This window comes from Poecilia latipinna, unplaced genomic scaffold, assembly GCF_001443285.1.
Source record: "Poecilia latipinna isolate Pla-1442-1.1 unplaced genomic scaffold, P_latipinna-1.0 Scaffold2234, whole genome shotgun sequence".
Classification (NCBI taxonomy): domain Eukaryota; kingdom Metazoa; phylum Chordata; class Actinopteri; order Cyprinodontiformes; family Poeciliidae; genus Poecilia; species Poecilia latipinna.
The window spans coordinates 47,335-61,254 of NW_015114850.1; the positions used below are offsets into that span (position 1 = coordinate 47,335).

The following is a 13,920-nucleotide window of genomic DNA, read 5'->3' on the forward strand; positions in this document are numbered from 1 at the left end:
AGATGATAAAAGGCCGTTATTGACTTAGTTGGCGTGATTAAATCGTCCTCGTTCTGCGTTTCCTCCGCGATTATGAGGTGCCGACGCGTTACCAGGCCAACAAGAGCCCCCTTCCAGACCAACACAACCTTTTGCCAAGCTAAAAGTATGTAATATATTTGAGAAAATCTTAAAGATGTAGATCTTATTTTGGTTTCCCAAATAGCTAAACTATAATAGCTTGAAATGTCAAATGAATTTAAATGTGTATATACAGTTAACACAAAAAGGAAGAGAATTATGTGTTTGGTTTTTGTTGTTAATGATTCTTGGCAATAAAGTCGACTATTTTTTGTGTACTTTTCAGACGTCCATTTAAGGGCTGGACAATAAATCAATAACAATATATATATCACAATAAACAGAAAAATTATTTTAATGAACTCCAATCCAGAACACAGCATTCTGGGAGATGTAGGCAGAGGAAAGGCTTTTGCTGCTCACTCTCATCAACTAACTCACTCACTTTTTGGTTACCTAGCAACAACCTGTTGTGTAACTTGTGCAGCAGATGTTTCAGGTTTCGCCACCATGATTCATAACTGATTAAAAATAAACAACCGTGGGAAGAAAAATCTGTGGATGAAACAGGAAAGGTCTTGCCACCAGTTTGGGAGTGTTTCAAATATGTAAAACAAAAATCTGATCAAAAATGAGCGATACAGACCGATATGGAACGCTTATATCATGATGCATTTTTCAGCCTAATCCATTTCATTTCCACTACAGGTCAGATAACTGGAAAAAAAAAACATTTTCAGGACTAAAATCTAGCTATTAGAAATATTTTGGTTTGCAGATTAATGGTGATTTAAAATAGCAGCAGAAAAGTCTAATTTTCTGGGCATCATCCATGTTTGATTACAAGCTGAAACTAAATTTACTATAAGTTTTTATCTATGTTGGCATGCATGACAAAATCAAGACAACAACAAACAAAAAAAAAGATATGGTCTACATAACATAAATGTAACTGTAACAGCCGGTGTATTCATTTTGCAACTGTAGGAATGATCTATGATACAGTTTTAAATGAGAGCAATGATGTATTTTTGCGTAAGTGCCAAACTCTGCTTTATTTTTAATCTACTTCACGGGCCATAGATAAGGATCTCAACAAATAGTGACGTGTTCTAGCAACCGCTAGAACCAAAACAGCTGTCTGTGCAAAACACAGATGGTCCCCAGGAGCACCGCCCTTCTATTCCTTCTACATGTGTTGAAACTTTTTGTTTCTTCTTTATGAACGGTCTGTTGTTTCTTGCTGGTCGTGTCTGACAGAGGATTGGTCAAAATTCATCTGAATTACCTATTTCCAAGAAGAATAATTTTTTTTATTTTATTTTATTTTTTTACATCCTGGAATTGTAAATATATACAACATAATATATTACAGCTGTTAATTGCTGTTCTGCAATGCCATGAAACCAGGATGTTTGCTTATGCTGGCTCTAGTCTGGACATGTCGTGCACAATGCAGGTTGGATGTTGTCGGGGTTTTCTACGCAGCTTTCTTCTGCCTACATGGCAGAATAACAATGCAACAGAAGACAATGATCATCCTCTGGAACGACGTCCCGGCAGACGCGTCCGAGTGTTTTACTGCTAGCTATCAAGCAACGGTTTGGCAACAATCCTCGCCCATCCTAACGCCTAATGAGCACCAGAGAGACTGACTAAAACATGAGACCAACAGTGTAGGATGAAAACAGAAGCCCGTCTGAGAGGGTGTGTCTGCAGTGAAAGCTGACCCTGAAGGCATCGTGAAGCCGACAGACTTCATTGATGAAGAATTCATAGCGCTTACTGGAGGAACGGCAGCTACAGTAGCAGTTACTGCATTTGATGGGGGGGTAAAGCTATTTTTCTGGGAACATCCTTTCTTACTCTTCTGCATCCTGACATTCTTTGGTGAGTCCATAGGTTTTCAGTTATGTTTGAATTAATCCAAATCAATAAAATTATCTTGATATCAGAAAAACAAGCTGTTATTTAGGAAATTCTCATTTCAGGGTTTCTTTTCGAAGATCAACTAAATTTTAAGACCATTATGAATAAAATATAAGACCTGCATCACAACTAATGTACAAAAGAAAATCCCATCTTTATATCTTCATATGTATTGCTTTGGTTGGCAACAGAAGTGAGCTAGCGGCAAAGATGAACGTCGTTCAACCAACGGCCAATACATTTGAACTTACCAATGATAGACACATGACAGTTAGCTAGCTAGCAAGGGTAAATTAGTGGTATCATCAACCACCTCGATTCACAGAAGGAAGTGAAGATGTCTGCGTGCGACTCAAACTGTTGCCTGAGAGATAAGTCCCGAGCTGAGACTAAATAGAGCTGCTACGACAACACTTAAAACCTGCTATTAATGTACTTAAGGCCAAGACATTTTAAGGTCTTAGTTTTAGATAAATGAATATAAGACATTTTAAGGATGTGCAGACACCTTGCATTTCTATTATTATTATTTTGAAATTTTAAACAAAAAAAATTGAAAGAAAAAAAGAAGCAAGCAATAACTAAATTTTATAAAATTGTCCATCTATTAAATGTTCACCCAGTCCTATTGATTAATGTGCAAACAATGATACACCGATATACAAATCAATTTCGCCGAAGCTACGTTGACATGTTACAGGAGGAATCTGGAAATTAAGCTACAACTTTAAGATTGCAAGATGACCACTCTTCCCACCAAGTCGCCTATTGGTACTACTGATTCAACAGGAAGTATTTCCCAACAGCAGAATACGGTGGGCAGTGCCTAGCAACCAGTAAAAGAGGTGACAATGCTGTTTAAATTGTTACACATTACTTCAACTCATGAAGTAAAGTGACACAGACACTTTTACTGGATCAAAATTTCCAAACATAACAAGGATAAAAGGGAATACAACCAAACAATTGGTCATATCAAATCAAAGAATCAACTATAAAGCTCCTCTGTGGTGTAACCTGGCGCACCCTACTGTTATACTGTGTGTTAAAATCCCTACACTGCTCTGTCTTTAGCAGCCAGGATAAGGGGGTAGCTCAGCTGTGACCTGCAGTGATTGATCACAGATTATTTCCATCAGTAAAGGAAGCCTTGCTTTTACTGAGAACCATCACAAACTGGTTTTCTCCTCCCAAAGAAATCTGCCCACATTTTTATCATATTCATCTTGGATTGGAGAAAAAAGAAAAACAGAACACGAAGAGATTAGTATCATTAGCTTGGCTTCATTCTGATGGTATTTTTAACACAGGAGACAATTTTGATTCTTAATCTGATGGGTTTTGATTGAACTGACACTGAAATATGATGAACGATTTTTTTCTTCCATATAATGTCTAAAACAGAACAGTACTCCTAGCAATTATATAATATATTTTATATATACACTTGAAAAGTTTTTATTTATGTTTTGCTTAGGTTCATGTAGCTCAGTTTAAGAAATATTACGCATATGCTAATATTTGATTGCCCAAATTTGTGTTTATCTGGAAACAAATGTTTAGCAATGAGCAATCTTTATTTTTTTAAAAGAAAAGTTAAATATTTATACTTAACATTGACAGGATCTTGAATTGATTACGCACCAAAATTCTGCATCTATTCCATTTCAACTGCAACAACAGTGAGACTACAAATATAAGAATGTGAACCACTCATGTAATATTACAATATACAACATTTTCATAACATCCAGCTATAACAAAGTGTTCCCAAACACTTGGCGACAAATTGCACAACAAATCTTACCAATGGTCATAACATATTTGGATGGTTTACTTGAAACAAAATCATAACTATTCCTCCAGCTTTACCATATGACTTTTATCTGAGGTCCATAAGAATCAAATATGAACTCATGAAAACTCTTTTAATTAAAAAAAAAAACTGTGGCCTTTTTCATCTCAAAAGAAACCACTTTAACATATATTTTTATACTTTTATACATTTCTTTTCTCTCAGGGTCAAGGAGGTTTTGCTTTCACTCTTCGGATTGTAACGTTTCCTGCATTTTCACCAACTCTGTGAAAATGCTGATCTGAATCCATCTCATGTTTATCCATCAGTCCTGCAGGTCTGGCTGCTGGTAATAAAACCTCCGTCAGGAGTGACTGAACAAGAGCTTTACACTTCATGCATCAAGGTGTGGCTAAGCAGCGCAGCATTAAGCAAAAGAAGCATCTGGCTTCTAAATGTAAATTTATACTGTTTGGTCAAAGATACATGCTTTTTTTGATATTTTTAATTGGAAATGTATTAACGAAAGTCCAGACAGATGAGGATGGTGATCAATATAAGCTGATTTCCATAAGAAAACTGACATGACTAAAAAGGGAGATGCAAGGTTTCTGCCCCACAGCGATGATGCAAGAATGCTAGGCATGTTGAATCAAGCAAAGCCAAAGTGTCCTGCTGTCTAAACAAGTCAAAACACACAGTGTGGGATTATTGATTCCTGCATTAATCTCAGGTCTAATTCCACCTGCCTTCAGATTTGCTGCTTATTATTCGGCCCGGAAATCAAACAGAATTCTGAGGCTTATTCTGACAATCAAAGAGCGAGGCGGGAGAAGCTTCTGGCGCTGAGGTTACGTCGCCCTCTGCTGACGACCCCGCCGCCCTGCAGGCTCCTCTCGTTTCGCACCCTCTGTCCCTCCCAACACATCTGGCATTCAGAACAAGCCGCTGACCCAGACCGCAGCCCAGGAATAAGCCGAGCCACTCCAGTCTATGGCTGCAGAGGAATCCGTCAGTCAGCAACATTTGGGAGCAAAGCTTCGTCTAGCTAAGGATTGCATCCATGTGTTCGGAGGCTGAGCAGACAGGAAGGGGGAGAGCAGGCTCCCCTCCCGGGACAGAGCAGCAGAGAAGACCTTGTTGATCTTAAAGCGGTCCTAACATTCATTCGGGTCTTCAACACCATATGGGGATTTAATAAAAGTCGGAGAGCCACTCGGCCTACAAGGGACACACTGGATTCTTGCTGTCCCTCAAAAACATTTGGTGAAGTTATTCACTGACCTAATAGGCTGGAAGGCCTGACTTTTCTCAAATCACAACATTGCCAACATTTGACCAGGAAATATGCACACTGTAATAACCTCTGTAACGCTTTCTGAAATCATCCGCGCAGCAATCCTGACAACGACACAAACTAAAAGAGGCCCGGGCTTTATGTCAGTAAAAATCAATCAGATCTCGTCGCCATCGGTTTTTCTGCTCATTTTGCTCTTAATTATCTGTAGTAACATCACACAAGTCAACTTCTCCTAACCTTTTTCGCATTATTTATATTCCTAAACTCACATTTTCTGCCTTCAAAACAGGATTTGTTTGCATATTGCTCTGCTGCAGTTAAATATTTGGGCCAGATTTGAAAACACCAAGTTGGTTTTAGTGAAATTTGGCAGCAGTAATAATAATTTAAAGAGATGCAATCAGTTTATAAGGTGGGCAAGTTTATAAGGCGTGGTTTGATTTTACTGTAAATTTCAGCTAACATGCTATGAAAACCAGATGATCTTCGGATCAGAAACTTTAAATTTACAGACGCATAAACCACAAATCCTCGACGGAAATAAGACAAATCCAAATCAGCTACTCCGACCACGCCTGCACAACATATAAAAACACTTTAAAAATGATTAAAAATAAACACATTAACTGTGTTTTCATAATAGTCAAAAATGGCTTTTGTTCTTCCACAGCCTCTTTCCTCTGCCTTTGGTCTAAAAATAAATAAAGAAAAAATCCTTCTGCCAAATGCTACCTGATGCGTTTAAAGACACACTTTATCATCAAAGCCACGTTTACAACAAGGAGATTCTCATCGTACCGTCGAGGAGTCCGGTCCCTCTGCTGGGCCGCTTTCTTCCTCCCCCGTGCATTTCACAGCGTCCTCGGGTTTGTCGACTTCCACCTCTGGAGAAATGCATGCAAACACAGCACAGTCAGTCCTACAGCACATCTTCAGAATACACAAAGAGCCCGTGTTAAAAGACTTCCAAAGGGCACGTTTCCAGCATCTGTTAATAAGGCTGAAAAAAAAATACAAGAAAATACAAGAAAATGTTCTCAAAAGAAGATAAAAAAAAAACGTTGCTCCTATTCCTAAAGTAAATACGATGTGTTGAATATGAGAGGAAGTGAAAAACTATGGACAGAAAAGGGGAACCGACTACGATAAGATGTCCAAAACGTTGATTTACAACCTGAGAAAAATCAGAGACCCTGTCAGTGACGTTCCAGGGGGTCGAGGCCGCTGTCGCGCTGTAAATTTATCGTCCCACTTCACAATGACACGCCGCTGCGGAAGTGACGCAAAGCACCAACCTCGCCCTATTTACCTGTCTCTATTCTGCACAGTTATTTCAGAGAGAAAACTGCACACTGGAAAAGTGTTGGAAGTTCACTGATGAGAGACTTTTTAAAAGTCTCACTTCCTGCTCCAAACACACACACATACACACACACACACCAGCTGGCCTGGGAGTGTTTGTTTTGCACAATCCTGCCTCTTAGCTGTGTGTCTGAGAGCTAGTCACGTGCGGAGGTAATGTGACTGCCGTCTGCTGACATATGCGACGCCCTGCAGCCAGAACAATGCATGTAATCACATTAAAAGTGCACATCGAAAGTACTGATACCCCTTGAACATTTTCCCACTTTTGTGAGGCAACAACCGCACATTTTAACGCGTTTCATGTGACAGGTCTGCACAACCAGAGCACAGTTGTAAAGGGGAAGGAAAACGACGGCGGATGCTTCGTAGAAACACTTTTAACTTGAGAGCTTTGTACATCTAAAGATGGAAATTGTTGCTCGTTTTCTTTCCCAAAATCAGCTCCAGCTTGGTCAGATGGGATGGAGAGCATCAAAGTGTTGCCGCCTGCCAAATCTGTTGAGGATAAGACTAATAGTTGTCCTGTCACCTGAGCTGTAGATCTCCATAGTTACCATGGATCTCTTGGCTGCTCCTCTCATTAATGTGCAACAGATGAGCAACGCAGGGCTGCAGCTAATGGTTATTTTAGTAATGGACTATTCCACAGAATATTCTGACTATTAATCGTATAAAAAAAAAAATACACTGGAACAATCTGCAGATCTTTATACCGAGCCTTTTGTATACAGTGAAATAAACAATTCAATTCCTTTTTTTGAATAATGAAACAAACATTTTATTGCCTAAAATGCAAAAACCTAGCATTCCTTTAAGTATACGCTTGATCATTTGCAGCATAGGATGCAGTGGCAGCTAGAAAAGAAAAAAAAGACTTCTAACATCATGTGAAAAGCTCAGTCCTTTCTGCTTGACCTAACATCATTACAGAGTAGGGCTAATCCGTTATGTTTTTATTATTCGTAACTGACATTTGTTTTTAAGAAAAATTGAACCACGTAGCCACAGTTCTGGGTTGAAAAACGTTTTTTATACATCCCAAATGCAAAATGCATATCTCTGTTGTCAAGTTTTGGCTTAATTCCTGCTCTGAGTGTATTGTTCTTTCAGCAAATTGCCCTTTTTTTTGTCCAATTCTAAATTAGTATTTTTTATTTCAGAAATCAATTCATTGCGATTAATCCGATTAATCTGATTAGTCATTTCAGCCCCAGAGCAACGCTCTGAGGGATGCTTGCATCCCGTGTGGTGTGACGTGTTCCTTGTCCTTCGAGAAGTTGTTTGTTCACTAATGCTTTCTATGAAACCTCTGAAGCCTTCACAGAACAGCTGGAGATACCGAGAAGTACTGACATACAGACTGACTCTACTGATCGTTTAAGTGGCTTCTTAGAACAATTCAAGTTGCACTAGATTTTATTTGGAGGTTTCACAATAAAAGGAGTTGAATTTTTTTTTTTTTTTACTTTTTGCTTCCTTCTTTCATTCACTTCAGAGATCTGCACTCCTTTATTTTCTTGTCAAATGAAATCCAAATGCATTATGTTCAAGTTAGTGGTTGGAATGTAACAAAACGTAGCTAGAGGAGTATTGAAGCTTTTGCAAGGCCCTGTATGAATATAGTTGTTCGCAGTGGATCTCAGAAGCTCAAGAAGTAAGCGCAACAGGTCTTAGCGACAGTGATATATCAGCAAGATGTCAGAGATATGCTAAAAACCCACTCCGACCACAATTAAAGCGAGCTGCATGGCATTTAACTTAGCAGAGCTTTTCCCATTAATCAAAAGAAAAGCACTGAATCGGATTTAGAAAATGAGCTTAGGAATGAAACATTGACAAACAAATCACCCCGTGATGCATGAGGGTGCAAACCTGAAATAAAACCAATGAGGAAAGTAAATAAATCAGCGTTTCCAACCTGGGTCTGCAGTCGCGCAGCTCTCCGTCGCTCCATCCAGTGAATCAGCAGAGTCTGGGTTGGCAGCCATCTGATCCTCGACGGGAGTGTCCACAGATGACTCAGCGACAGCAGCAGGTGATTCCAGTTCCAAAGAGACACCATCTACAGTGTCTGAGGGAGGCACGGCGTCCTGTGCTGAGATGGGGAGCTGACCCTCAGCCGACCCCGTGTCCTCAGCCTCCTTTAAGTCATCCTGTTCAGGCTGCGTTTGTACATTCCTGCTCTCCTCTGCTGCCTCTGGTTTATCATCGGCGTCCGTCTGTCGATTGTCTTCAACGGGGCCGTTAACTTTGACCTCTGATTCAGACTGGATGTCAATATTCCCATCAGAGCTGGAGGACTGCCTGATATCACCTTCACCAGCTTCTGAAGTAGGGACATCCTCACTGACTAAAGGAATTGGATCCAACACTGAATCCTGTTCAGGAGATTCTATAAGCAGTTCCTCACAACTTTCAGGAATCAAGCAATCCATTGTCTTTAAGTCGTCCAGCAGCCCTGATTCAGGATCCAACTCATCTCTACTACCCTCTGAAGGGTTCAGGGAACTGACGGGACCAGCGTCCAACAGGAGCTCATTGTCGTCACCTGGTGAGTGTTCATGGTTTACGCTGGGTGTTGGATCATTTGAGTCCTCGGTACATCCTGATGAGTAAATATCTACGTTCATAGCTTGATCTCCCTCCTGCATGGTGCTGTTATCCTGAGTAGGGTGAAATATTTCCGTTGAAGAACTTCCAAAAGATCTAAAGCTTCCTTCGTCGTCACTGGAGACACGATGTGCCACGCCTGAATCCTGGTCAGCCTTCCTCTTAGTGAGCATATTTCCTAGTGATGACTGGTCAGTCCGTGTTCCTTCCTCGGCACTGTTCAAACCCCAAAAATCAAAACTCTTGGGTTCGTCTGGAGTGAAATCTTGGAGTTTAGTGGTGTCTTCGCTGTGGCTGTCGCTCTCAGCTCCAGTGTCAGCCCCAGAATGACGGGCAGCTTCTGGACCGGAGCCCTGTTCCTGCTCGGCTGCGTAATCCTGACCAGCTGTTTCCTGGTTTTGTTCTTGGCTGTTTATGTCTGGCGGAGGTTCCCCCTCACGGAGGCCTTCTATCAGCAGTAGAGGAACGGCAGATTCACGCTGCTCGATTACGTCACCGCAGGCTATCGCCAACGGGTTGGGGAGGTCTCCTGGAGTTGAAACAGGGTCCGTCAACTCTTCCCTCCCTGCCTCATTTTCTTCCTCCTTATCTGGATTGAACCCATCAAAGGGATCTTGGGGAAGTTCCGTTTGTTCTTCCTCAATGTTCTCTCCTTCCTGAGATCTCAGCTTTGCTTCTGATTCAGTGGGGTTTAAAAGTTCAGAACTCCCCGACAACGGAGACTGGCCCATGACTGGAGAGTCTCCGCTGGCTGTCGTCAGAACCGCGCGCTCTGATCCGCCCTCCTCCTCTCCACTCGTGGCTGCGCCGTCTCCCGCTTCCTGCTCCTCTCCCTCCCCGGCCTCCTGTTCTTCCCGGATCACAGCTTCCTCTGCCTGTTTACCGCAGCCTTCTGCTGGGACATTTCCCACAGTGACGCTTTCCCCTTCAGCCTCACCCTGTGCCCCTTCACTCCTGTCACACAAATTCAACCCAGGACAGGAGTCAGCCTTCCCTTCTCGCTCCCCTTGGCAGCCTTTTCCCTCAGAGTTTGAACTAAGACACACCCCGTCCCCCTGGGGTTCCAGGCCGTGCTGCTGGGGAGGGATTTCTGACGCCGGAGGCAAACTTTCGTCTTTCTCCGAGTTACGAGTCTCGCCTAGTTCACCTACGACGGAGTTGCCGCTCTCCTCTTTGATGCCTTCTCCCTCGCTCCCTCCAGTTTTTGAAATCCAGCACTCTGACGTTGAGTGCAGCTCCTGGAGTCGCTCCTGACAGGTTAAGTCTGTTTTCACACCGTCACAACACTCAGCAGCAGTGTGGAGTGAGTCCAACTGCAGCTCCAAGACAGAAACTCCCTGCAGAGGACAGAAAAACGTTACACTTTGGCTTTATTTTCGTCGAGAAACTAACAGAGCAGCACTCTTTCAGTCTCTTATCAACAGCCAGCTTCTGTGATTACATAAGGTGTTCCACTGCTTAAACAAGCCTGAAGGTTAAAAAAAAAAAAAAAATGAAAAAGACAAACAAGCTGCAAAGACCGGGAGCTGACAGGCTGCCGGATGACACCAGTGGGACAGGAGATAAGGGGTAAGGCGACTCACCTTGGCATGGAGGTGGCCTAAAAAGTGCAGAAGATACTCCACGCTCTCCTGAAGGGTCGGAGCGCTGCGGCCAGGGCGAATGCTAACCGTCAGAGTGTGTGTGTTCAGCGTGGGGGAGTTGCAGCACACCCGAGCATCCGCGGACACCAGCTGGAGAGTTTCAGACGCCTCGTCCGCCTCCGTCTCGGCCCTGCCGTGAAACAAGCGCCGTGATAACTTCCTTGAAAGACCACTCCTGGTCAATAAACCTTCCAGGAAAACGTTTTAAATCCTCCTCTCAAGTGTTCCGACTTAAAGCGTTTTCCGAATATTTTTTTTGCTTGCAGAGACGGTTCCGTAAAGTGGGACGCACCTCCTTGTAGGGCAGATCTGTTTGTGCAATCCTGGGTGGATCGCTTCAGCTCAACGCCGAGGCCCGTTGGCTGAAGTCACCGGCCCGTGCTGAGAGTGACTTCACTTTTCAAGAGCCAAATGTAATCATCAACACATAAAGGGAGGGCTGGACGTTTTAAAACTACACCCGGCAACGGGGAAGCTCTCTAAGTGGCCGTTTTCTTTCAGTTAGTGGCATCCTCATTTTAAGTTAAGTGCAAACTATTCTGCCATAAACACGCAGATCCTCAACCCATTTAGTCAGCAGCTGTTTTGTTTTCTTCCTTGTACTTATGTTTGTCTATAGAGGACTGGCACAATTTGACTCTACGAGTCTTTCAATAAGGAGGGTAATATTGTGGCTAATACCTGACAACTTCAACGGGAGCACAATTCGAATTCCCAAGCTACTTCCCATGACTAAGATGGGAATGTCACTTGCCTACAAATTGTCTCTATCTGCTGAGTTGGAGAAGGGTTGCTTCAGGGGCTGAGTGCCCATGTTCTTTGAATACTTCTATTGTTCAGAGAAGACAATATCATTGTAACAAAGGAAGGAGGAACCAAATTAGCGGTCTTCTGGTTTGCTGCCATACAAGTGTTTGCAGTGATCATCGTTTTCTTCCTTGTGTTGTCCTTCAGTTCCTGTCAATTCACACTTTCGCTGTACATCACACTCATTTTGTACATGTAGACACATTAGTTCTTACCTGTGCTCTAAAACCATCAGTATCAGCTCATTTTTCTTCATAGTTAAATGTTTTCATTAGTTTTGAAGATAAATTACAAAAAATATTCAGGCTCCAAAGGTAATTGAAGTGATATGTATATTATTGTCTTCAAAAAAATCTGTATTTCACTCTATTCCTAGTTATTTTCATACTGATCTCATTGAATATGGCATGGAACCAATGTGTATCAAACCAAAACCCCTCCAAGTCGACCCTGCTGGTAGATTTATAGAGTCATATAGTCACATTTCCCAGCAGTAGAATGCAGGAAATGACTTAAAAATGTCAGGTGGACTGACGGAGGAGTTGGTACCATTTTGTCCTTGAAAAAAACAACAACAACCTATGAATGAATAAATAAAAAAAAAGAAAATCGGGTACAAAATGAACCAAAATTCCAAAGCTACGCATGGGGCAAAATGACCAGGTTATATAGTGTGAGGAAGGTTTGGATGAACCATGGTTTATTTTTTAGAGCAATGTGCCTATAAGAAAAAAATAAGTAAAAAAATAAATATAAAACAGAAAAATGTCTCACTACTACCAATCTGACCATTTTTGAAACACAGGCTACACATGAGTCAGAATGTGAGATAATGAAGGGAATTTTTCTTTGCTATAAGGTCCTGTTACATCTTTCAAATATACGAGTTGCTCTTGGTGTGCTCTAATTCAGAACAGTGGGTGAATACTGAGATCAACGGTGTGGAAATCACAGTTTTCAAATGTGTGATGGCCTAGTGTGCTACTTTACTATGATACATAAATATCATTTTATGTATTTGTTCATATTAAAACATTCAACTGACCATCTGGGGAATTACATTCAGTGCTCCATAAATTTCTTCCAGAGGCGTTCCTCTTTAACCTTTGCTACACACTGCCAGTCATCTGGCTGAAAGAATGCTTTTACGTTTTTTCTTCATAAGTTCAAAATGTATATAGTTTTTGCACAATTTTGCCTTAATTATTGCTTTGACTGATGGCCTTTTTTATATTCCACTTAATGATAAATCAATTGCTGAATTAGTTGATTATTTCAGTAATCAGTTAATCATATTTAATTTGATTAATCACAATTCGTTGAGCCCTAATAGCATGTTTATCATAAAAAAATGTTGAATAATTAATTTCTAATTTTTAAAAGTTATTTAATTACAATATGCTTTCCTTGTTTTGAGCATTTATGCATTTATCTGAGGTCACAGCAGCATGAAAGAGTCAAACCATGCCCACGTCTAAACTGCACTCACTTTGTGAGGAGCTCACGGAGATGCTCGTGTCCTCGTTGTGTCGCCACGGCAGCCGGGGTGTGACCTTCTTTGTTGGTCAACCGAATGGCTTCCCTGGCTCCGGGTTGCCGCAGCAGAAAGCGGGTCACCCGAGAAAGGCCACGCCGTGCCGAGAAATGCAGCAGAGTCTCCTGAGGGCTCGGGCCTGCAGAGGAAGAGACAGAAGATGACAAATGCACCAATAAATACAAACTCCACAAAACAAAGAGAGGCTGAAAAGAGCATGCAGTGGACCAGGGAAACCGATTTGTCGGTGCCACATACCATCACCTGAAGCAGCTCGGCAACACACAAACTCTGCCAGCAGAAACAGGCAGCAGCCCGGTAAACAACAGACATTTCAGATATTTACTGAGTGCTAAAGCTGCAGCTTTATGCTGAATTCTTTTGTGAATAAGGTTTGAAAAAGATGCAACAAAAAATAACAAAACATGACTTTTGTGCAGAAAAACATTCTGAAGCTGGGTCTCACACGAGAACACTGAAATTATCAAAGCCGCTTCACATAGTTTCACCTCAGTAGAGGTGAGCAACATTCAAGTGCACCAGATTCCCAGTTTTAATTTAGCCCGCTACCTGCCCTCTGCCTCTCTCAACCTCCTAATAACACCATAAACTGCTGAGACGGGGCCCTTTAAAATTCCCACAAACAATGATGATTTATGTACACACACGCACACACACACAAACCTCCTCATGTCTGCCAAAGCAACAGGTTCTGAGAAAGGTTGCCTCCAGCTTTAAAGACCAAACTGCTAGCTGATCCACAAACCAGCTCATGTATAAATAAACATCTCTGCATATTTCCTGATATGGCTGGTTAAAAAAAAAAAAAAAAAAAAAAAATTTTTTCAAAAAAGGCCTACTCCCATCTTTCCCGAAA

General features: G+C 41.6%; 1 protein-coding gene across 5 annotated transcripts in view; it reads right to left on the reverse strand.

Annotated features, from left to right (window-relative positions):
* Positions 1-13,920, reverse strand: part of LOC106936881 (A-kinase anchor protein 13-like) — a 102,283-nt gene that overhangs the window by 47,260 nt on the left and 41,103 nt on the right. For 4 of the 5 annotated variants that reach the window (XM_015018120.1, XM_015018119.1, XM_015018122.1 and 1 more), the window contains exons 6-9: positions 12,999-13,182; positions 10,643-10,835; positions 8,368-10,396; positions 5,883-5,968 (exon numbers count right to left, since the gene is read on the reverse strand). In XM_015018120.1, coding sequence (XP_014873606.1) covers positions 5,883-5,968; positions 8,368-10,396; positions 10,643-10,835; positions 12,999-13,182 — 2,492 coding nt within the window. The remainder of the gene's footprint in view (positions 1-5,882; positions 5,969-8,367; positions 10,397-10,642; positions 10,836-12,998; positions 13,183-13,920) is intronic. The other variant, XM_015018121.1, reaches the window with a different exon arrangement.